This window comes from Chiloscyllium punctatum, chromosome 19, assembly GCF_047496795.1.
Source record: "Chiloscyllium punctatum isolate Juve2018m chromosome 19, sChiPun1.3, whole genome shotgun sequence".
NCBI lineage: Eukaryota > Metazoa > Chordata > Chondrichthyes > Orectolobiformes > Hemiscylliidae > Chiloscyllium > Chiloscyllium punctatum.
In genome coordinates, this window is record NC_092757.1 from 42,309,197 (window position 1) to 42,335,385 (window position 26,189).

Consider the following 26,189-nt stretch of genomic DNA (forward strand, 5'->3'; position numbering starts at 1 on the left):
TATAGTCCTGTTCCACAACCACCTGATGAAGGAACAGCACTCTGAAAGCTAGTGCTTCCAATTAAACCTGTTGGATTATAATGTGGTGTTGTGTGATTTTTTTAACTTCGTCCACCCCAGTCCAACACCAGCATCTCCACATCATGGGTCTCATGATCCTACACACTCTCCTACACTCTAAAGAAAATGTCCAAGTTTGTCCAACCTCTCTCTATAACCCAGACCATTGAGTCCAGGCAACATCTTCATAAATTTCTTCTGTACTCTTTCCAGTTAATAACATTTTTCCTGTAACAAGGTGACAAAAACTGAACATAATACTCCAAGTGTGGCCTCACCAATGTCCTGTACAACTGCAACATACGTTCCTAACTCAATATACTTAATACTTTATACTCAATACCCTGACTGATGAAGGTCACTGTGCCAAAAACCTTCTTCACTGCCCTGTCTACCTGGGACTCCACTTTCAGAGAACCGTGCACCTGAACTCCAAGATCCCTCTGTTTCTCTACACTCCTTAAGGTCCTACTGTTCACAATGAAACTCCTGCCTTGATTTGACATTCCAAAATGCAAGACCTTTTCAACATTAAACTCCATTTGCCACTTCTGAGCCCACTTCCCCAGTCCTGCTGCAATTTCTGATAACCTTCCTCACCGTCCATGATACCACCTATTTTAGTGTCATCAGCAAACAAATCATTGATACAGATAACAAACAGCAATGGGCCCAGCACTGACTCCTGAGGTACTCCACTAGTTAAAGGCATCCAATCCGACAAGCATCCTTCCCTACCCTCTACTTTCTGCCATCAAGCCAATTGTGTATCCAATTTGCCAGCTTACCCGCTCTAACCTTCCAGAGCAGCCTACCATGTAGAACCTTATCCAAGGCCTTACGGAAATCCATATAGACTACGTCTACCGCCCTGCCCTCGTTAACCTTCCTGGTCACTTCTTCAAAGAACCCAAACAAATTTATGAGGCATGATCTCCCACTCACAAAGCCATGCTGACTACGTCTAATCAAACCCTCTCTTTCCAAATGTATGTATATCTTATCTCGCAGAATCTTCTCATATAATTTACTCACCACAGATGTTAGGCTTCCTGGTCTACAGTTCCCAGGTTTTTCTTTGTAGCCCCTCTTGAATAAGGGCACAACATTCGCTACCCTCCAGTCTTCTGTGACCTCACCTGTGGCTAATGATGATTCAAAAATATTAACCAGGGTCCCCCAAATTTCTTCTCTCGCCTCTTTCAGTGTTCTTGGATAGAAATGGTTAGGACCAGGAGAATTGTCCATCTTCATATATTCTAATACATCCAACACGACCTCTACTATGAGACTGTGCCCAAGATATCACCACCGACTTAACAAGTTCCCAAGTCTTCATATCTTTCTCCATGGTGAACACAGAGGAGAAATATTCATTGAGGCCCTCACCCATCTCCTGTGGCTCCACACCACCACATTCACTTTGGTCCTCGAGGGGCCCTATTCTCTCTCTAGTTATTCTTTTTCTTTTAATATCATTAAAAGTGGATATTTGGATTCACCCTAACCATCTCACCCAAGGCTATCTGATGCCCCCTCCTGATTTCCTTCTTCAGTAAACTCCTATATCTCCCATATACCTCCAGGGATTTCCTTGATCCAGCTGCCTATAGCTGAGCTATGCCTCCTTTTTTCTGGTCAAAGCCTCAATCTCTCTTGTCGTTCAGGGTTCCCTATTTCTGCCAACCTTGTCCTTCACCCTCATAGGAACATACAGAACTTGAACTCTAGCTATCTCAGTTTTAAAGGCCTCCCACTTGCTAGACGTCCCTTTGCCTGCAAACAAACTACTCCAATCAACCCTTGCAAGCTCCTGTCTAATTCCACCAAAATTTGCCTTGTCCCAGTTTAGAACTTGAACCTGTGGACCAGTGTTGTCCCTTTCCATAACTATTTTAAAATTAATAGAACTGTGGTTGCTGGTCCCAAACTGCTCCCCCATTGTCACCTTCATCACCTGTCCTGCCCTATTTCCAACAGTAGGTAGAGTTTTGCCCCTTCCTGAGTAGGACTGTGTATATACTGCTTAAGGAAACTTTCCTGAACGCACTTAACAAATTCCTCCCCAGCTAAACCCTTAATGCTCTGGCAGTCCCAGTGTATGTTAGGAAAATTAATCCCCTACAATGACAACCCTATTACTCCTGCAAGTCTCCCCAATCTCCCTGCATGTTTGTTCCTCTAATTCTCATTAACTATTTGGGGGTCTGTAGTACAATCCCAATAAACATCACCATCCCCTTCTTGTTTCTTAGCTCCACCCAGAAAGCCTCACGGGATGATTCTTCAATTATTTTATCTATGGTTACTGCTGGGATACTCGCCTTAATCAAAAATACCACGCCCCCTCCCTTCTTTTCACCACCTCTGTCCTGACTAAAGCATGTGTACCCTGGCACATTAAACTACCAGTCCTGTCTTTCCCTAAGCCATGTATCTTTAATGGCTATAATATCCCAGTCCCATGTACCTATCCATACTCTGAGTTCATCGGCCTTATCTGTCAGCCCTCTTGCATTGAAATAGATGCAATTTAATCCAACGGGCACTCTTTGCTCTCTGTCATGTTCCAGTCTGACCTGTCTCATCCCTGCAGTTGAGGATTCCACCCCCCTACCAATCTAGTTTAAATCCTATCTTGCAGCCCTAGCAAACCTGGTCCCCCTTCAGTTCAGGTGCAACCTGTCCCTCTTGGACAGGTCACCTCTGCCCCAAAAATGATCCCAATGGTCTAAAAATCTGAATCCCTGCTCCCTGCCCAATTCTTTAACCATGCAATCATCTGCCACATTGTCCTCTACTTACTCTCACTAACACAGAGTAAAACCAGAAAGAGCCAGAGAGACTCGGCAGATCGGGCAGCCTCTGTGGAGAGATGATGTGGAGATGCCGGTGTTGGACTGGGGTGCACAAAGTTAACAATCACACAATACCAGGTTATAGTCCAACAGGTTTGTTTGGATGCACTAGCTTTCGGAGCGCTGCTTCTTCATCAGGTTGCTGTGGAGTGGGATGATAAGACACAGAATTTATAGCAAAAGATCACAACTGAAATTATATATAGAATAAATCTAGATTGCTGGAGAGAGAGAGAGAATGTGTGCATGAGTGCGACGGAGTATAAGCCTGTGAGAGGGTGTGTGCACGGTGTGAGTGTGAGGGGTGTATGTGAATGTGTCTGAAGGAGAACATGTTTACTAGAGAAGGTTTGCACGAATGTGAGAGTATGTAAGATTGGGTGTGTGTAAGAAAGAGAGACTTTATAGTGTAGTGGGATCACCTGTAGGTTTAACCTAAGGTTCCGGTTGAGGCCATTCTCATGGGGACTTTAACTCAGAAAAGATTTACAAGGATGTTGCCAGAATCGGGGGTTTGAGTTATATGGAGTCAGAAGATTACCTCTCAGCATCCGACACTCCAGGGGAAAACAGCCCCAGCCAATTCAGCCTCTCCGTAAAGCTCAAACCCTCCAACCCTGGCAACATCCTTGTAAATCTTTCCTGAGTTCAAGTTTCACAACATCCTTCCTAGAGGAGGGAGATCAGAATTGCACATAATATTCCATAAGTCACAACATGACCTCCCAACTCCTATACTTAATACTCTGAACGATAAAGGAGAGCATACCAAACGCCTTCCTCACTATCCTATCTACCTGCAACTCCACTTTCAAGGAGCTATGAACCTGCACTCCACGGTCTCTTTTTTTCAGCAACACTGCCTAGGACCTTACCATTAAGTGTATAAGTCCTTTCCTTATCTGCCTTTTCAAACTGCAGCACCTTACATTAAACTCCATCCGCCACTTCTCAGCCCATTGGCCCATCTGATCAAGATTCTGTTGTAATCCAAGGTAACCTTCTTCGCTGTCCACTACACCTCCAATTTTGGTGTCATCTGCAAACTTACTAATTATACCTCCAATGTTCACATCCAAATCATTTAAATAAATGATGAGAAGTAGTAGACCTAGCACCGATCCTTGTGATGAGACAGGAGGATGAGCAGAGATTGTAATTTAATAAGAACATGGACTATGGATCAGGATGGGAAAAATCACGAGAAGTAGCACCCCTTATTGTTGAGATGTTTTAGTGACAACAGACAAATTTAAGGATACAGGTGATGGTTGCATTCTTGTGCAAACCCGCATTATAGAAAAATTGCACCTTAGAAACAGTGCTTAAAGGGTTCACAATGTAATCACATTAGAGCCAATATTTTAAAAGTTTGCGCTTTAGAATTGTCCCCAATTTGCCAATTGCACTACAGCAAACTCATATTAACAAAACATAGAACATAGAACAGTACAGCACAGTACAGGCCCTTCGATCCTCTATGTTGTGCTGACCATTTATCCTACTCTAAGATCAAACCAGCCTACGTACCATTAATTTTACTATCATCCATTTGCCTATCCAAGAGTTGCTTAAATGTCCCTAATATCTCTGACTCTACGCCCACTGCTGGCAGTGCATTCCACACACCCAACTCTCTCTGTGTAAAGAACCTTCCTCCAAATACCTTCAAGTTTTGGCCACTCGTGATAGCCATTCCTGCCCTGGGAAAAAGTCTCTGGCTAGCCACTCTATCTATGTCTCTCATCAGCTTGTACACCTCTATACAATCACCTCTCTTTCTTCCTTTAATTCAATGAGAAAACCCTTAGCTCCCTCAATCTTTCTCAATAAGACATGCTCTCCAGTCCATGCAGCTTCCTGGTAAAGCTCCTCTGCAGTATCTGTAGAGCTTCCACAACCTTCCTATAATGAGGCAACCAGAACTGAACACAATATTTCAAGTGCGATTTAACCAGGGCTTTATAGTGCTGCAGCCTAACCTCACAGCTCTTAAAACTCAATCCTCCTGCTAATGAAAACCAACACACCATATGCTTTCTTAACAACCCTATCAACTTGGGTAGCAACTTCGAGGGATCTATGGACAATGGACCCCAAGAACTCTCTGTTCCTCCACACTGCCAAGAATCCTGCCTTTAACCATGTATTCTGCATTCAAATTTGACCTTCCAAAATGAATCACTTCACACTTGTCTAGGTTTAACTCCATCTGCCACTTCTCAGCACTCCTCTGCATTCTGTCAAAGTCTTGTTGCAACCTACTACAGCCCTCCACACTATCCACAACTCCTCCAAACCTATTCACCCATCCTTTGGACTTCCTCATCCAAGTCATTTATAAAAGTCACAAAGAGCAGAGGTTCCAGAACAGATCCCTGTGGAACACACCGGTCACCAAGCTCCAGGCTGAATACTTTCCATCTACTACCACCTTCTGTCTTCTATGGACCAGCCAATTCTGTGCCCAGACAGGCAGGTTTCCCTGTATCCCATGCCTCCTTACTTTCTGAATGAGCCTATCATGGGAACCTTATTAAACGCCTTGCAGAAATTCATGTACACCATGTACACTCTATCTTCATCAAAGTGTTTTGTCACATCCTCAAAGAATTCAATAAGGTTTGTGAGGCATGACCTGCCCCTCTCAAAGCCATGCTCACTATCTCTAATTAAGCTATGTGTTTCCAAATAATCATGAATCAAGTGTCTCAGAATCCTCTCCAGTAATTTGCCCACCACCGATGTAAGATTGACTGATCTGTAATTCCCAGGATTATCACTACTCCCTTTCTTGAACAAGGGAATAACATTTGCCACTCTCCAGTCATCTGGTACTATTCTAGTGGACAGTGAGGATACAAAGATCATTGCTAAAGGCACAGTAATCTCTTCCCTCGCTTCCTGTAGTAACCTTGGTTACATCCCTTCTGGCCTAGGGGACTTATCAATCCTTGTGTTTTACAAAATTTTCAGCACACCCCCCTTCTTAACATCAACTGTTCAAGTAGATCAGCCTGTTTCACACTGTCCTCACAAACAACAAGGTCCCTCTCACTAGTGAATACTGAAGCAACGTATTCATTAAGGACCTCCCCTGTCTCCTCTGACTCCAGGCAGAAGTTCCCTCCATTATCCATGGCACTGGCCATCCTGTTGTTCCTCACTTAAGTGTAGAATGCCTCGGGGTTTTCCTTAATCTTACCCACCAAGACTTTTTCATACTCCCTTCTTGCTCTTCTAAGTCCATACTTGAGATCCCACTTGGCTACCTTATAACCCTCTACAGCCCTGTCTGACCTTGCTTCTTCAACCTTCAGTAAGCTTCCTTCTTCCTCTTAACTGGATGTTCCACATCTCTTATCACCTAAGGTTCCTTCACCTTACCATCCCTTCCTTGCCTCAGAAGGACAAACCCAATCAGCATTTGCAGCAAGTTTTCCCTAAATAATGTCCATATTTCTGTAAAACATTTCCCTGAGAATATCTGTTCCCAATTATGCTCCACAGTTCCTGTCTAATAGCATTGTAATTCTCCCTCCCCCAATTACATACTTTCCCACACAGTCGGTCCTATCCTTCTCCGTGACTATCATAAAGGTCTGGGAGTTGTGATCACTGTCACTGAAATGCTCTCCTACCAAAAGATCTGACACCTGATCTGATTCATTGCCAAGCACCAAATCCAATATGGCTTCCCCTCTATTTGGCCTAGCGGCATATTGAGTCAGGAATCCTTTCTGGACACACCTGACAAAAACTGCTCCATCCAAACTATTTGAACTAAGGAGATTAAGTTGAAGTCACCCATGACACCAACCCTGTTACTTTTGCACCTTTCCAAAATCTGCCTCCTAATCTGCTCCTCTGTGTCTCTGTCGCTATTGGGGAGTCTGTAGAAAACTCCCAACACAGTGACTGCTCCTTTTCTGTTTCTGACTTTCACCCACACTGACTCTGTAGACAAACCCTCTGTGATGACCTCCCTCTTTGCAGCTATGATACTATCCCTGATTAGCAATGCCACTCCCCCAATTCTTTTACCTCCCTTCCTATTCCTTTTGAAACATTTGAATCCTGGAATACCCAACAACCATTCCTGCTCCTGTAATGGCCATAACATCACAGTTCCAAGTACTGATCCATGCTCTTAGTTCATCACCCTTATTATGTTGCGTTAACATAGACATACAGCAACTCATCACACTGACTGCAACTTTGCCCAATCAACTCTCTATCTATCTTCACAGACTCTCTGCACACTGTATCTGCCTGTTTACCAGCTACCCTATCTTCTGATCCATAGCTCTGGGCCTTTTATATATAGGATCTGACACTAAAGAAAGTAAATCAGGAGTGACTTTGGAAAGTGTTAATCACATCCTAGTAAAACAGGTCAGATCAAGAACAGTTGAGAAGCTTGATTGTATAGTTGGAGCTCGTTGTGCACTGAGACGAGACCTGGTAGCAGGTATGAAGCAGTGGATATGAGTACTTTGATATACCTTACCTTACCGAGGAAATTTTGAAAGCAAATGAAATATCTCAGAAAAGAAATTCAGAAAAATGCCTGTTTCCATCCTTGGGTGACCCAGAAAATATGAAGTTCATCATTTTGATGGTGCTGAATGTGTCAATCTTTGGGATGGTTCATTTGGTGCAATAGGGTTTATCATATTCTTGGAGGAAAATAATAGATGTTGGCCTGTAAAGCTAAGAAAGTAAACAGAGTAGTTAAAAGTACTTTAGCCACTGAAACATTGGTTCTAGAAGAAGCTGTAGATACAATGGTGTACTGTATTTATCCATACTCTGAAGGAGATCCTATGCAAAGCACAATCTAAAGAAGGTTTGATATTAAAATTTTATGTGGCTGTCCATTCCACTGGCACAATGTACCTTTGACATCTAGTGATGCTGAGAAAAAGATTAACCTCACTCCCACAAAGGGAACATTAGGAAGTAAAGAGTCTGCTTGCTCCAATAAATTCTCTAAAATGGGTATTAGGTGTCATGAAGATTATAAGAACGTTTAAAAATCCATTTTTGTTCAGGTCACTTTCTGATTAAACATATTGGATTTTATGTTTGAAAGAAAGGGGTATGGGGAAGGTTGATTGTATTACATGGAATGTGAAGGAAAACATTCTGCTCATCTTTCATTGGTGTTGTAGGAGGATTTTTTGTGTCTTCAAAAGTCTTTCTCAGAAGAAGGAAATCTGTTAATAAGACAAGTAATTAAAGAGGTGTTTGGGGTTAATTGACTGAGCAAATATAAAGGAGGTAGCGGTATCTTGGTCATATTACTGGACTGATAATCCAAAGTCTCAGACTAAGGGGAGTGGTAGTGTCTCTACCCCTGGATAAAGAGACCTGAGTTCAAGTCTCCATTTGCTCCAGAGATGTGTAATAACATCTCTGAACAGTAAATTAAAAAAATAGGGTAATAAAAAAAAGGAGCAGCTCACTGTCTTGCCTTTAACAGGCTCTACATTGTCAATTGGCTCAGAATTGGAAACATGACTGATTTAAGGGTGGGGGATAACAGGTGAAAGGCCAGATGTGGGACTTTGGTGGTGGAGAAAGAAAATATTCAGTTGTGTGTGAAAATTCAAAACTAAAGGGATTGCTAGGTGGAAGGAGCTGTAAGAGTGAGTGGTTAATAAACTCTACTGACTCAGAAATGTGACTTGATTCCTGCCTGACTGGCTTGAATTTGTTTTGACCAATCTGAACTATATTCCTTAATGGCCAAATCTCCCTGTGTAAAACTTACAAGTGAATGTTATTCAGTTGCAGAATGTCAGTAACAAAAACAGAAATTGCTGGAAAAGCTCAGCAGGTCTGGCAGCATCTGTGGAGAGAAATCAGATTTAATATTTCCGGTCTGGTGACCCTTCCGCAAAACTGTAGAATGTTAGTTTCTAGTTCAGGCGCAGTAAGCTGGATTGATTATTGATAATCTACCTCGACCAGAAGGCAGGTCTGATCATTACACCCAGGTCAGTTTCTGTCTGCTGGAGTGAGAGAGTTTTAGCCTACAACATCAGGATGTTTTCAGCTCAATGGATTCACAGATCTGGAATGATACAATCTGATATTGTGATCTTTCTTTTTTAGGATAAATGTAAGACAGGATCTGAGGGAGAGACAGCCCATGAGTTACTCTGTAACATTTCTACAAAAATGTTGAATAGAATTTTAATCATTCAATCAGGAAGTGGTATAATGAGTTTGAGAGAATAAACAAATGGAGGAGAGTGTTTATTTGCTGCTGATGACCATCATTAACTGGTGAATATTTATTTTCCTTCAGGAATTGGTGCCTGTACACTGTCTCCAAGATTGTGTCTTGCCAAGTACAGAATGGATCGCAGACCCTGGTGCAGCGTGTTTACCAGAGCTGTCACTGGCCTGCACATTGCTCCAGTTTGGTAAGGTAAGCGACATTGTTTGACCCGAGGGAGAATGTTGCACCCACTGACTGAACGAGGGACCACAAGGATAAAACCTTCTGGAGTTGGAATTTAGGCTTAAATGTGGCTGTAAAGTGAGCTCCATTTATTCATATAAACTCCGTGGTGTCATCAGTGTGTTTGCCCTGTGCCACATTAAACAAGGCAAACAGGAAACGCCAGGCCCTCTTGCCCGAATAAGAAGCTAGCCAGATCTCTGACGTCTTTGATTCCAATTCATGGGCGGCACGGTGGCACAGTGGTTAGCACTGCTGCCTCACAGCGCTGGAGACCCAGGTTCAATTCCGGCGACTGACTGTGTGGAGTTTGCACGTTCTCCCCGTGTCTGCGTGGGTTTCCTCCGGGTGCTCCGGTTTCCTCCCACAGTCCAAAGATGTGCAGGTCAGGTGAATTGGCCATGCTAAATTGCCCGTAGTGTTAGGAAAGGGGTAGATGTAGATGTAGGGGTATGGGTGGGTTACGCTTCGGCGGGGCGGTGTGGATTCGTTGGGCCGAAGGGCCTGTTTCCACACTGTAAGTAATCTAATCTAATCTAAACTCATTAGCAAAAAAGACTGCAGTCTCATTCCCCATGGCCCCCAGGCAAACTCTGACTCTACGTGGATTCACATGCCAGCTCTCCATGACGGGTCTGTGACCCTTAGTTGACTTCTCCGCTAACATGTTCGTCTTAATGATAGAATCCCTGAAGTGTGGAATCATGCCATTGGCCAATCACGTCTGGACCACTCCTCCGAAGAGATCCATCAGACCCACCCCGCTAACCTATCCCTGTAATCTTGCATTTCCCATGGCTAATCAACTGAACCTACACATCCTGAATCCACCTAACCTGCACGTCTTTGGACTGTGGGAGGAAACAAGAGTACCTAGAGTAACCTGACGCAGACATGGGGAGAATGTGCAAACTCCACACAGATATCACCCATGGGTGGAATCGAACCCGGGTCCCTGGTGCTGTAAGGCAGCAGTGTTAACCACTAAACCACTATGCCACCCAGAGCCTCTTTCCTCTCGGCAAACTGGCACTCCGGGTGGAGTTGGGGATGTGAGGGGAGGGGTTAGTATAGTACATTTGGACCATGGTCCACAACTCTTTCAACTTGTTCTCTATCCCAGCCATATCCTCACTTCAGGAGAAACCACAGGAATTTATACTGGCTGTGGAGCTGATGTGGGTTTCTGAAACCAAGAGATGGCTTGGCAAATTCAGTCTGCACCTCCTCATTTTGAAGTCAGAGATGTAGCTGGTAGTTGCAATTTTCGATTATTTGTGTACAGCAGTCTGACCTGTAATATCTGGTGATAAAGTGATCCCCAGGCTCCAGTGGTCACTCTGTAATGGCTGATTGAATGAACCTTCCATGGCTAGACTGATATTAGAACAATGCATGTTCTTTTAGACCCTGTAACTTTATATTAACAGTTCACAACAGTTTCTGCACGTTAAGCCAGCAGATATCCAGAGTTGTTGGTATTTAATTTCCTGAGCTGTTGAAACAATGAAAATACTGCTGTTTGGACTAACTCCTCTGATAATATTGAGCTGAGCTCAGTATCTGGAAGCTCCGCAATTGTGATATTGCAGCCTTCCTCTGAAGAGGAAGCTTGCTGCTCTGTTCCAAAGTTCCAAACAGTGATACAGGATCTTCAAGAATGAACTGGAAATGATGGTTATCCTGTCACTGGATTCAAGGCCTTGACCATCCCTCAGCTGTTTTGAAATCCCTGGAATTTTCTCTGAGCTATCACGCTTAATGTGGGGTTAAACATTTGAGCTCATGATACAGTTAACAGAAGAGGTGAGTGAAGTCCATGCAGCTGAGACATTTGTTCCAGAATTGTCACAAACTAACTGGAAATCACTGATAATCATGACTCACGGGTTGCCCCAAAATCTATAAAAATCCCAATGAGGCCAACAAAATCCTGAAATGATGCCCCTTCACAACATGCACATTCGATTGTGATTAAGATAGACAAATCATTTCAACCAATTTGCTATGAGTAAGAAAATAATATAGATGGGGAAAATCCTGAAAACTGACCAAAAGGTGAAAAGGCCTTTATCTACCACTGCCCTTTTGGTTTTTGTAATGATGCTGTTATCTGTTGGGTGATAGTCACTCTTCAGTTTGAGGGTTGAGCAAGCAAACCTAGGTTTTAGAACATAGAACAATACAGCATAGCAACCAGCCCCTTCAGCCCATCATGTCTGCACAGACCTTGATGATATTCTAAACTAATCCCATGATCCATACCTATACATGGCTCTATCTAAATGTCTCTTAAACATTGCTATCATATCTGCTTCCACCACCTCCCCTGACAGTGGGTCCAAGTTTAAAAAAAACTTATCTCGTACATCTTTTAAATATTTCTCATCTCACCTAAACCTATGTCCCCTGGTATTTGACATGTCCACTCTGGGAAAAATATCTCTGATGATAAACCCTATCCATGCCTCTTACTATTTTACATACTTCTTTTTGGTCACCCCTCAGCCTCTGGTACTCTAATGAGAAAAATCTAAGTATGCCCAACATTTCCTTCTGATTAATACACTCCAATCCAGGCAGCATCCTGGTAAACCTCTGTTGGAGACTCTCCAAAGTTCCATACCCTTCCTTTAGTATGGTACTAGAACTGCAAGCAGTACTTCAAATGTAGCCTCGCTCAAGTTTCATACAGCTGCAACATGACTCCCCAACTTTTATACTCCATTCCCCAACCAAAGAAGGCAAGCGTGCCATAGGCTTTCTTTATCATCTTATCCACTTGTGTTGCCACTTTCAGGGAGCAGTGGTCTTCCAACCCAAGATCCCCCGGAGATCATTGAAATAAAACAGAACTACGGATGCTGGAGATCTGATACAAAAACAGAAATTTCTGGAGAAATTCAGCAGGTCTGGCAGCATCTGTGGGAAGAAAGCAGAGAAAGCAGGACTGGAAGCATTAACTCTGTTTTCTTCCCACAAATGCTGCTGGCCCTGCTGATTTCTCCAGCAATTTCTGCTTTAGTCTCTCTGTACATCAATGCTCCTAAGGGTCCTGCCAATTACTGTATACTGTCTTGAATGGATTCCTTCTTTGTGGGATTTTTAAAGACAGCACAGGCGGCACGGTGGCACAGTGGTTAGCACTGCTGCCTCACAGCGCCAGAGACCCGGGTTCAATTCCCGCCTGTGTGGAGCTTGCACATTCTCCCTGTGTCTGTGTGGATTTCCTCCGGGTGCTCCGGTTTCCTTCCACAGTCCAAAAACATTAGTTAGGTGAACTGGCTGAGCTAAATTGTTAGGTGAAGGGGTAAATTTAGGAGAATGGGGTCTGGGTTGGTTGCGCTTCAGCGGGTCGGTGTGGACTTGTTGGGCCAAAGGGCCTGTTTCCACACCACACTGTAACTAATCTAATCTAATCTAAAAGCATGGTGACTCAGTGGTTAGCACTGCTGCCTCACAGACCCAAGTTCGATTGCCACTCAGGTGACTGTCTGTGTGGAGTTTACACACTCTCTATGTGCCTGTGTGGGTTTCCTCTGGGTTCTCTGGTTTCCTCCCCCAGTCCAAGGATGTGCAGGTTATGTGGATTGGCCATGCTAAATAGCCCGTAGTTTCCAGGGATGGTCAGGTTAGGTAGATTAACCAAGGGAAATGCAGGATTACAGGGATTGGGTCTGGGTGGGATGCTATTCAGAGGGGTGGGGTGGACTCGATGGACTGAATGGCCTGCTCCCACACTGTGAAGATTCTATGATTTTCTGTCTTCTCCCCACAAAGGCGGGTAGAGAGAGGGAGAAAGGATGACGTCTGCAGGTTTTGACTGTTTTCAGTCTGTCCTGATCTGGGCAGCATTTTAACATGCTGTCAATCAGCAAATCACAGTTCTGCTGCCAGGCAGAAGGTCCTTAACTTGAAGACTCTTGGTGTCATTTAGTCTCAGTCTCCCCCTCCTTTTGCTTCTGATAAGCAGCATTGTATTACACAGGTCAAGAATAGACAACACTTCATTTTCAAGTTTCAAAGCCTTCCTATTGCTCAACTAAAACAGTTCAACTTTCAATTCGAGTCACTCTGCCTGACAGAAAAGGTAAACAAAGTCTGGGAGTTAACTGCCATCCTCATTAATTGGTGAAGACCCTCTACCAATATGAATCCATTTATCAACCAATCAGCCAGTATAAAGGTTGTTTTGCCCCTTGAACTGGTATTCTTCCAATTTGTCTTGATGTAGGCTGAAGATAAAATGCACAGAATCCCCTACAGTGGAAGCAGACCATTCAGCCCATCAAGTCTACACTGACCATTCAAAGAGCATCCCACCTAGACCCATCCTTCTACTCTATCTCTGTAATGCTGCATTTCCCATCACTAACCCACCTACTCTGCCCATCCCTGAACACTACGGGCAATTTAGCATGGCCAATCCACCTAACCTGCACATCTTTGGACTGTGGGAGGAGACCAGAGCACCTGGAGGAAACCCACACAGACACAGGGAGAATGTGCAAACTCCCCACAGACAGTCTCATCCAAGGCTGGAATTGAACTAGAGTCCATGGTACCGTGAGGCAGCAGTGCGAACCACTGAGCCACCATGCCGCCAATATGATTCAATATAATGCCACCGATTCAATAATGTGTCTTTATCAACAGCACACAAATCTCCTAATGTTGGCTTTGCACTTGTTTGTAGCAGTATAGAAATGAATTATTTTTTAGATTCTTGGATTTCTGGCAATCCTTCCCAATGAAGAGGCACTGTGAGTGTTGACTGTGGCAAGAAGCTATGTATGGGATGGCTGTTATTGCAGTTACCACATGGTTCTGACTGACCAGCAGACCCTTCCACTATTCTAGTCTGCTAGTGGTGTGCATCAAAGGTTTTACAAATTGACCCTTATCCTGTTGAGCACATTATGAGCAACTCCTTAGCTGTCAAATCCCAGAGGGAAGCATGAAGCCAGAGCTCTGGCTCAGAGTGTAAGGGTATACTCCCCATTTGCCTGGATGAGTGCAGTCCCAACAACACTGAAGAAGCTTGACACCATCCCGGACAAAGCAGCTGCTTGATTGCACTATGTCCACAAGCATCCACTCCCTCCACCACCAGTAGCAGCAGCGTGTACTATCTATAAGGTGCACTGCAGAAATTCACCAAAGTTCCTCAGACAGCACCTTCCAAACCCCAGACCACTTCCATCTAGAAGGACAGGTGCAGCAGATATATGGGAACACCATCACCTTCAAGTTCCCCTCCACGCCACTCACCATCCTGACCTGGAAATATATCAGCATTCCTTCCCTGTTGCTGGGTCAAAATGCTGGAATTCCCTCTTTAATAGCGTTGTGGACAGCAGCGGTTCATAAAGGTAGCTCACCACTACCTTCTCAAAGGCAACAAGGAACATGCAATACAAGCTAGCCAGCCAGCGATGCCCACATCCCACAAAAAATAATTTTAAAAAGAGGCAAGGACACTACGCGGAAAGTCAGGAGGCATGGGATAGAGGGAAATTTGGCCAATTGGATAGAAAACTGGCTAACCGGTCGAAGTCAGAGAGTGGTGGTAGATGGTAAATATTCAGCATGGAGTCCAGTTACAAGTGGAGTTCCGCAGGGATCAGTTCTGGGTCCTCTGCTGTTTGTAATTTTTATTAATGACTTAGATGAGGGAGTCGAAGGGTGGGTCAGTAAATTTGCAGATGATACAAAGATAGGTGGAGTTGTGGACAGTGAGGAGGGCTGTTGTCGGCTGCAGAGGGACTTAGATATGATGCAGAGCTGGGCTGAGGAGTGGCAGATGGAGTTCAACCCTGCCAAGTGTGAAGTTGTCCATTTTGGAAGAACAAATAAGAATGCGGAATACAGGGTTAATGGTAGGGTTCTTGGTCAGGTGGAGGAACAGAGGGATCTTGGGGTCTATGTACATAGATCTTTGAAGGTTGCCACTCAGGTGGATAGAGTTTGTAAGAAGGCCTATGGAGTATTATCGTTCATTAGCAGAGGGATTGAATTCAAGAGTCGTGAGGTGATGTTGCAGCTGTACAGGACTTTGGTTAGGCCACATTTGGAGTACTGTGTGCAGTTCTGGTCGCCTCACTTTAGGAAAGATGTGGAAGCTTTGGAGAGGGTGCAGAGAAGATTTACCAGGATGTTGCCTGGAATGGAGAGTAGGTCATACGAGGATAGGTTGAGAGTTCTCGGCCTTTTCTCGTTGGAACGGCGAAGGATGAGGGGTGACTTGATAGAGGTTTATAAGATGATCAGAGGAATAGATAGAGTAGACAGTCAGAAACTTTTTCCCCGGGTACAACAGAGTGTTACAAGGGGACATAAATTTAAGGTGAAGGGTGGAAGGTATAGGGGAGATGTCAGGGGTGGGTTCTTCACCCAGAGAGTGGTGGGGGCATGGAATGCGCTGCCCGTGGGAGTGGTAGAGTCAGATTCATTGGCGACCTTTAAGCGGCATTTGGATAGGTACATGGATGGGTGCTTAATCTAGGATAGAAGTTCGGCACAACATCGTGGGCCGAAGGGCCTGTTCTGTGCTGTATTGTTCTATGTTCTATGTTCTATGTTCTACCCATCTTACCACAAGATCTGCCCATACTTTAGAGTGGAAGAAAAAGAGTTGTTAAGGGAATAAATGATGAAATTTGAAACAATGTCCTCATAATCTTGATTAGTTTCTTGTGCTAGTTACAGAACTATCATCAGACCCACATACAAGCTGGCTTACAAGAATGTTACTGCTTTGGAATGGAGATGTTGCCCTGGATTCATGGGAGGCAGCTGTCAAGAAGGTGAGTCTGGGAGCTTTCTGATCAATCTCAAAGCGTCAACCCTTATCAGGTGACTGCATAGTAGCTGACAAAAGGGCAGGGTGTGATTGAATGGCTGGTGATTTCTCCATCCCATATTGGGAGTAAATTTCGTACAAAGACTTGGAAATACTTGGTCAGCCACTGAAAGCAGAGACCTGCTGTACCAGAGGGAACCATTACAAGAACTAGCTGTAAGGTTGTTCCGTTATAACATGCATTTTGTCAACAAATTCATTCTAATATGATTAACAAATTGGGGCGCTGTTTCCAAAGTGTGAACTTTAAAAAAATGTGTTGGCTGTAACATGGTTACAGCATCTTTAAGTGCTGTTTTTAAAGCACGATTTTCCTATATCATGGGATTGCACAAGAACGCAACCATTGTGTTATAGAAGAACTCACTGTATTTGAACATGAGTGTACTGGAGCTATATTTCAGGAACATAGGAATAGGAGTCAGCCATTCTGTCCCTCAAGCTTGTTCCACCATTCAATGAGGTCAAGACTGATCTGTGACCTTACTCTATATACCTGTCTTTAGCTCATATCCCTTTGTACCTTTGCTGAAAAAAAATTGTCTATTTCAGATTTAAAACTAATAACTGGTCCAGCATCCTTCGTGGAAGAGAGTTACAAATCTCTACCACCCTTTCTGTGGAGAAGTGCATCCTAACATCTCTCCTGAATGTGCTGGCTCTAATTTTGAAGTGTACAAGATGATTCCAACCAGTATATCCCATTTGCTAGCAGTGTTCCCATTAACTTTCAATTCCCATTAATTTTCCATTCCTGTGTGCATGTGCTGTGGCATCTTTTGGAACCAGAAATCAACAGTGTCAGATTATTGGTTGCTGTCCGTGGAATGTCAGAGTAGCTGTGCATGCAGCTTAGAGGAATATTACTGTAGGTTTCTCAGTCTGAGCTGTTGTCTGCCTATAGAAGGGCCAGGGGTGAGGTTGTTGAATTAATTTCAATACCAAGAAATGTTTTTTCTTGGGTTCGTCAACCAGACTTTAAAAAAGAAGCAGTGACTATGTGACCAGTGCCAGGGATCCAGGTTCAATTCCAGCCTCAGGTGACTGTCTGTGTGGAGTTTGCAGGGTGGCACGATGGCTCAGTGGTTATCACTGCTGCCTCTCAGCGCCAGGGACCCGAGTTTGATTCCACCCTCTGGAGACCATGCAAATTCCACACAGACATTCTCCCTGTGTTTGCGTAGGTTTCCTCCGGGTGCTCTGGTTTCCTCCCACAATCCAAAGATGTGCAGGTTAGGTGAATTGGTCATGCTAAATTGCCCGTAGTGTTCAGAGATGAGGAGATTAGGTGCATTAGTCAGGGGTCGATATAGAGTAATAGGGTAGGGGAGGGTTTGTTGGGGTTACTCTTTGGAGGGTTGGTGTGGATTTGTTGGGCCAAATGGCCTGTTTCTGCAGTGTAGGGATTCTATGATCTATGAAGTTCAGTTTCTATCCTACAGAAGCTAATCTCAGATAGAGCTGCAACAAATTAGATAAGCAGAGATGTTTCAGTTAATGACTCTTTATCAGAAATTGTCTTTCCGAAGTACAAAATGCAGACCTATAATATCAAGAGACACTTGAGAGGCACTTAGTGACAGAGATAGAATTTTTGACTCAAAACTTTAGTGTTCCTATGAGGGACTTGGACTGCGGTCTGGGTCCATTCCTGGTATCACTGTCATACTTTGTGGTATTGGATCCACCCCTGGTATCACTATCTTAGTTTAGGGCACCAGGTCCACATCTGATTACACTATCTAGCTTTGAGGGCACAGGAACCACACCTGGTATCACTGACTCACTTTGGGTGCTGAATCCAAACTGGCTGTTACCATCTCGCAGTGGTGCACTGGATCCACACTTTACAGTGTGATGTAACTGAAATTATACATTGAAAAATTGAATGTCTGTTAAGCCTTTCATTTGTTAGAATACAGTGATAGTTTCACTTCTTTCATATGTAAATCACAAAACCTTTTTTTTAAAGTTGCATTCTCCGATTAGCTGTTAACAATGGTGATAGCTAGACAATATGTTGAAGGTGTTGGCCCCCTGTGTTCTCTGTCTGTGCCATGATGTTTAGATTGATTCTAATCTAAAAAGTGAGATAATGGAGTTTTACATGAATGCATGCAGTTTTTGAGCAAAGTACAATGTAACTCTGCAAGTACAAATTCACCCCACAAAATATATGCGTGCATGTGGGTCTTTGTCTGTGTGTGTGTGTGTGTGTGTGTGTGTCTGTCTGTCTGGGTTGGGGGTTGAGAGTTTGAGAAAGTGTGTGTGTGTGTGTGTGCGTGTAGTGAGTGCAGAGTGTCTTAAGTCTGTGAGGGGATGCATGTGTGAGTGTGGGAGTGTGTGTGTCTATAAGGGTGTGTGTGGGTGTCTGTGTGCACGTCTGTGTGTACCTGTGTCTGTGTGTATGTGAGAATGTGTGTGTGTGTAGGAATATCTGTGTGTGCAATGGTGGTCACCTGTAATGTGACATGAACCCAAGGTCCCGGTTGAGGCCCTCCCTATGGGTACCAAACTTAGCTATCAGCCTCTGCTTGGCCACTTTCCTCTGCTGTCTGTCCCGAAGTCCACCTTGGAGGATGGTCACCCGAAGGTCCAAGGCTGAATGTCCTGGACCACTGAAGTGTTCCCCAACTGGGAGGGAACCCTCCTGTCTGTTGATTGTTGTGCGGTGCCCATTCATCCGTTGTTGTAGCCTTTGCTCGGTTTCCCCAATGTACCATGCCTCCGGGCATCTTTGCCTGCAACGTATAAGATAGACAATGTTGACTGAGTCACATGAGTACCTGCCATGTACAAGGTGGGAGGTGTCCCCACGCATAACAGTGGTATCTATGTCCACAATCTGACACGTCTTGCAGCGTCCACCGTGACAGGGTTGTATGGAGTTGTCCTGAGAGCCGGGCATTTTGCTATGAACAATGATCTGTTTGAGGTTTGGCGGTTGTTTAAAGGCAAGTAGTGGAGGTGTGGGGAAGGTCTTGGTGAGGTGCTCATCCTCATTGATAATGTGTTGCAGGTCAAGAAGAACATGGTGTAATTTTTCAGCTCCTGGGAAGTACTGAACAACAAAGGGTACCCTGTCAGTTGCAGCACGTGTCTGTCTCCTGAGGAGATCATTACGGTTCCTTACTGTGGCACGTCGGAACTGGTGGTCGATGAGTTGAGCATCATACCCTGTTCTTGTGAGGGCATCCTTGAGTACTTCCAGGTGTCCGTCACGTTCCTCCTCATCTGAGCAGATCCAGTGTACGCGTAGGGCTTGTCCATAGGGGATGGCTGTTTTAATATGTTTTGGGTGGAATCTGGAGAAGTGTAGCATTGTGAGGTTGTCTGTGGGTTTGCAGTAGAGTATGGTGCTGAGGTGTCCATCCTTGATGGAGATGCATGTGTCCAAGAATGAGATAGATAGTCGAGAGTAGGCCATGGTGAGTTTGATGGTGGGATGAAACTTGTGGATGTCACTGTGTAGTTTTATCAGTGACTCCTCGCCATGGGACCAGAGGAAGAAAATGTCGTCAATGTACCTGGCACACTTTCTCACACTCATGACCCCCAACCCAGACAGACAGATACACACAGATAGACAAAGACCCACATGCACATGTATATTTTGTGGGGTGAATTTGTACTTGCAGAGTTACATTGTACTTTGCTCAAAAACTGCATGCATTCATGTAGAACTCTGAGCTCAAAAACTGCATGAATTTATGTAAAACTCTGTTATCTCACTTTTTAGATTAGAATCAATCTAAACATCATGGCATAGACAGAGAACACAGGGGCCAACATCTTCAATATATTGTCTAGCTATCACGATTGTTAACAGCTAACCCAAGAATGCAACTTTAAAAAAAAGGTTTTGTGATTTACACATGAAAGAAGTGAAACTATCACTGTATTCTAACAGATGAAAGGCTTAACAGACAATCAATTTTTCAATGTATAATTTCAGTTACATCACACTGTAAATTTTTGCAATAAATTCTGTGTTACGATTGAGCCCTCCACTATCACCTGATGAAGGAGCGTCGCTTCCAATTAAACCTGTTGTACTATAACCTGGTGTTGTGTGATTTTTAACTTTATCTTATTGGCATCTGTGAACTTATTAATCATGCCTTGTACATTTTCATCCAAATCATTGATACAGATGACAAACAGCAACGGGCCCCGCACTGACCCCTGAGGCACTCCACTAGTCACAGGCCTCCAGTCTGACAAGCATCCTTCACTATTACCCTCTGCTTCCTACCATCAAGCCAATTGTGCAACTAATTTGCCTGCTCACCCTGGATTCCACATGATCTAATCTTCCAGAGCAACCTATCAAGTGGGACTTTATCAAAATCCATATACTGGAATCTATTGTCCTGCTCTCATCAAGCCTCCTGATCTCTTCATCAAAGAAACTCTAACAAATTTGTGAGGCATGATCTCCCACTCACAAAGCTATGCTGACTACTCCTAATCAAACCCTATCTTTCCAAATACATGTATATCTTATCCCTCACAATCTTCTCAAGTAACTTCCCCACCACAGATGTGAAGCTCACTGGTCTATAGTTCCCAGGATTTTCTTTGCAGCCCTTTTTCAAAAAGGGCACAGCATTCACTACCATCCAGTCTTCCGGGACCTCACCCGTGGCTAATGATGATGCAAAAAAAATCAGCCAGGGCCCCTGCAATTTCTTCTGTAGCCTCTTGCGGTGTTCTTGGACATATCTGGTCAGGACTAGGAGATTTCTCCACCCTCATGCTTTCTAATATATCCAGCAGAACCTCCACTGTAATATGGACCCCAAGATATCATCACTAACTTCCCCAAGTTCCCAAGTCTTTATGTCTTTCTCCATGGTAAACACACTGGAGAAATATTCATTGAGGACCTCTCCTACTTCCTGTGGTTTTATACATGCATATCCACTTTGGTCCTAGAGGGGTCCTGTTCTCTCTTTAGTGTTCTTTTTCCTTTAATATACTTGAAAAACCTCTTTGGATTCACTGTACTCTACTCAGCCAAGGTTATCTTGTGCTCCCTTTTCCCCCTCCTGATTTCAAAGAACAAAGAACCTTACAGTCCAGGAACAGGCCCTTCGGCCCTCCGAGCCTGCGCTGATCCAGATCCTCTATCTAAACCTATTGCCTATTTTCTAAGGATCTGTATTCCTCTGCTCCCTGTCCATTTATGTATCTGTCCAGATACATCTTAAATGACGCTATTGTGCCCATCTCTACCACCTCCGCTGGCAATGCATTCCAGGCACCCACCACCCTCTGTGTAAAGAACTTGCCAAATATATTTCCCCTAAACTTTTCCCCTTCACCTTGAACTTGTGACCCCCTAGTAATTGAGTCCCACCTGGGAAAATCTTCTTGCTATCCACTCTGTCTATACCTCTCATGATTTTGTAGACCTCAATCAGGTCCCCACTCAACCTCCCTCTTTCTAATGAAAATAATTCTAATCTACTGAACCTCTCTTCGTAACTAGCACCCTTCATACCAGGCAACATCCTGATGAACCTCCTCTGCACCCTCTCCAGAGCATCCACATCCTTTTGGGAATGTGGTGATCAGAACTGTACATAGTATTCCAAATATGGCCGAACTAAAGTCTTATACAACCGTAACATAACCTGCCAGCTCTTGTACTCAATACCCCATCCAATGAAGAAAGCATGCTGTATGCCTTCTTGACCACTCTACTGACCTGCGTTGCCATCTTCAGGGTACAATGGATCTCAACACCCAGGTCTCTCTGTATATCAATTTTCCCCAGAGTTTTTCCATTTACTGTACAGTTCGCTCTTGAATTGGATCTTCCAAAATGCATCACTTCACATTTGCCTGGATTGAACTCCATCTGCCATTTTTCTGCCAACTTTCCAATCTATCTATATTCTGCTGTATTATCTGACAGTCCCCTTTGCTATCTGCTACTCCACCAATCTTAGTGTCATCTGTAAACTTACTAATCAGGCAACCTGTACCTTCCCCCACATCATTTATGTATATCACAAACAACAGTGGTCCCAGCATGGATCCCTATGGAGCACCAAGGTCACAGTTCTCCATTTTGAGAAACTCCCTTCCACTGTCTCTGTCCACTTCCTCTGTCTCCTGTTGCCCAGCCAGTTCTCTATCCATCTAGCTGGTATACCCTGGACCCCATGCGACTTCATTTTCTCCATTAGCCTACCATGGAGAACCTTATCAAGTGCCTTACTGAAGCCCTTCCCTCATCAATTAACTTTGTCACTTCCTCAAATAATTCTATTAAGTCGGTAAGACACTACCTTCCCTGCACAAAACCATGCTGCCTATCACTGATAAGCCAATTTTCTTCCAAATGGGAATAGATACTATCCCTCAGTATCTTCTCCAGCAGCTTCCCTACACCTGACGTCAGGCTCACCGGTCTATAATTACCTGGATTATCCCCGCTACCCTTCTTAAACCAGGGTAACATAAACTTTAGTAAACTCCTGTATTCCCTGTATCCCAGCTGCCTGTACCTGAGCCATGTCTTCTCCTTTTTTGTGGTCAAAGCCTCAATATCTCTAGTCATGCAGGATTCCCCATTCCTGTCAACCTTGCCTTTCACCCGCACAGGTTCATATAGACTTGGGACTCTAGCTATACTCAATAACCTATTTATCTCAGTCTTAAGTATACTCAATGACCTGGCCTCCACAGTCTTCTGTGTCAATGCATTCCCTAGATTCCCCACTCTCTGGCTGAAGAAGGTTCTCCTTACCTCCGTTCTAAAATATCTTCCCTTTACTCTAAGGCTGGGACCCGGGGTCCTTGTTCCTCCTACCAATGGAAACATCTTCCCAACATCCACTCTGCCTAGGCCATTTAGTATTCTGTATGATCAATTAGATACCTCCTTATCCTTCTAAATTCCATCTAATATAAACCGAGAGCTCTCATATTTTAAGCTTTTCATTGTTGTGAACCTCCTCTGCACACGGTCCAGGGTCAGTACATCCTTCCTGAGATATGGTGCCCAAAACTGCACACAATACTCCAAATGTGGCCTGACTAAAGCCTAATAGAGCCTCAGAAATGGATCCCTGCTTTTATATTCAAGTCCTTTCAAAATTAATGCCATCATTGCATTTGATTTCCTAACTACTGACTCAAGCTGTAAGTTTACCTTGACAGAATCCAGGACTTGAACTCTCAAGTCTCCTGGCACATCAGACTTCTGAATTTTCTCCCCATTTAGAAAATAGTCCATGCCTCTCTTCTTCTGACCAAACTGCATGACTTCACACTTTCCCACGTTGTACTCCATCTGCCACTTCTTTGCCCACTCTCCTAACCTGTCCAAATCCTTCTTCAGCCTCCCTGCCTCCTCAATGCTATCTGTCCCTCTACCTATTTTTGTATTTTCTGCAAACCTAGCCAGAATACCCTCAGTTCCTTCATCTAGATTGTTAATGTATAAAGTGAAAGTTGTGTTCCCAACACTGATCCTTGTAGAACACCACTTGTCACTGGCTGCCATCCTGAGAAGGACCCTTTTATCCCCACACTCTGCTTTCAGCCAGACAGCCAAACTTCTATACCTTGCCCCTAATACCATGGGCCCTTATCTTACTCAGTTAGCCCCTGGGAAGCATCTTGTCAGAGGCCTTCTTGAACTCCAGGTAGATAACATCAGTTGGCTCTCCTTGGTCTAACCTGTTTTTCACTTCCTCAAAGAACTCTAGCAGATTTGTCAGGCATGACCTCTCCTTGATGAAACCATGCTGACTTTGCCCTATTTTACTATACACTTCCAAGTAATCAGAAATTCCATCCTTCACAATGGATTCCAGGATCTTACCCAAGACTGAGGTTAGGCTAATTGGTCTGTAAATTTCCATCTTTAGTCTTACTTCTTTTTTAAACAGGAGTGTCACGGTAGTGATTTTCCAGTCCTCTGGGGCCCTCCCTGAATCTAGCGATTCCTGAAAGATCACCACTAATGCCTCCACTATCTCTTCAGCTATCTCCCTTAGAATTCTGGGATATAGTCCACCTTCAGGCCATTCAGTTTTCTTAGCACCTTCTCCTTGGTATTGGCCACCATTCTCAGTTCTTCCCCCTCACTCTCTTGAAGTTTTGGGATATTACTCATGTCTTCCACCATGAAGATTGACATGAAGTAATTATTCAGTTCCTCCGCCATTTCCTTGTGCCCCATGACTATCTCTCCAGCATTATTTTCCAGTGGCCCAACATCCACTTTTTCCTCTCTTTTGCCCTTTATATATCTATAGAAACTCTTGCAATCTTCCTTTATATTACTGGATAGCTTACCCTCATATTTAATCTTCTTCTTCCTTAATTCTTTTTTTTTTGACCTCTGTTGGTCTTTGTAATCTTCCCAATCCACTGCCCTTCACCACATTATATGCTTTCTCTTTTGCTTTAATGCTATCCCTGTCTTCCCTAGTCAGCCGTGGTTGCCTCATCCTCCCTGTACCATGCTTCATTTTCCTTGGGATGAATCTCTGCTGTGTCTCCTGAATTACTCCCAGGAACGTCTGCCATTGCTATTCCACTGTCTTTCCTGCTTGGCTCCTTTCCCAGTCAATTAGAACAGAGAACATCGAACATTACAGCGCGGTCCAGGCCCTTCAGCCCTTGATGTTGCGCCGACCCGAGGAACCGATCTGAAGCCCATCTAACCTACACTAACCTATTCTCGTCCATATGCCTATCCAATGACCATTTAAATGCCCTTAAATTTGACAAGTCTACTACTGTTGCAATTCTTCCCAGCTCCTCCCTTATGCCTTTGTTCAGCGGTAATGTCATTACCTCTGATTCGATCTCCTCCCTCTCAAATTGCAGTGTAAATTCAATCATATTATGATCGCTACTTTCTAAGGGTTCCTTCACCTTAAGCTCCTTTATCAAGTCTGCCTCATTACACACTAAATCCTGTATTACCTGTTCCCTAGTGGGCTCCATAACAAGCTGCTCCGAAAAGTCATCTCATAGATATTCCACAAACTCCTTTTGTTGCAATCCACCCCAACCTGATTTTCCCAGTCTGCCTGCATATTGGAATCCCCCATGATCATTGCAACTTTGCCTTTCTTACACACCTTTTCTATCTCCTGGAGTATCCTGTGCCCCAGCTCCTGACTACTGTTTGGAGGCCGACACATAATTCCAATTCTGTTTTTTCTTTACTTTTGCGGTTCCTCAAATCTACCCACACAGGTTCTACACCGTCTGACCCTACTTTGTTTCTTACTATTGATTTAATTTCATTTCTTACTAGAACAAAGAACATTACAGCACAGGAACAGGCCCTTTCGGCCCTCCAAGCCTGCGCTGATCCAGATCCTCTATCTAAATCTGTCGCCTATTTTCTAAGGACCTGTATCCCTCTGCTCCCTGCCCATTCATGTATCTGTCTAGATACATCTTAACTGATGCTATCTACCACCTCCGCTGCCAACGCGTTCCAGGCACCCACCACCCTCTGCAAAAAGAACTTTCCACGTATATCTCCCCTAAACTTTTCCCCTCTCACTTTGATCTCTTGGCCCCTAGTAATTGAGTCCCCCACTCTGAGAAAAATCTTCTTGCTATCCACCCTGTCTATATCTCTCATGATTTTGTAGGCCTCAATCAGGTCTCCCTTTAACCTCTGTCTTTCCAATGAAAATAATCCTAATCTACTCAATCTCTCCTCATATCTAGCACCCTCGATACCAGGCAACATCCTGGTGAACCTCCTCTGCACCCTCTCCAAAGCATCCACATCCTTCTGGTAATGTGGCGACCAGAACTGTACACAGTATTCCAAATGTGGCTGAACCAAAGTCTTATACAACTGAAACATGACCTGCCAACCGTTGTACTCAATACCCCGTCCAAGGAAGGAAAGCATGCCATATGCATTCTTGATCACTCTACTGACCTG

At 44.0% G+C, this 26,189-nt stretch overlaps 1 protein-coding gene across 4 annotated transcripts in view; it reads left to right on the forward strand.

Moving 5' to 3' along the window:
- The window catches only part of LOC140491290 (collagen alpha-1(XXVI) chain-like), a 214,319-nt gene that overhangs the window by 35,502 nt on the left and 152,628 nt on the right, over positions 1-26,189 (forward strand). For 3 of the 4 annotated variants that reach the window (XM_072589269.1, XM_072589270.1, XM_072589267.1), the window contains exons 2-3: positions 9,235-9,357; positions 16,093-16,196. In XM_072589269.1, the coding sequence (XP_072445370.1) occupies positions 9,235-9,357; positions 16,093-16,196 (227 nt within the window). The remainder of the gene's footprint in view (positions 1-9,234; positions 9,358-16,092; positions 16,197-26,189) is intronic. The other variant, XM_072589268.1, reaches the window with a different exon arrangement.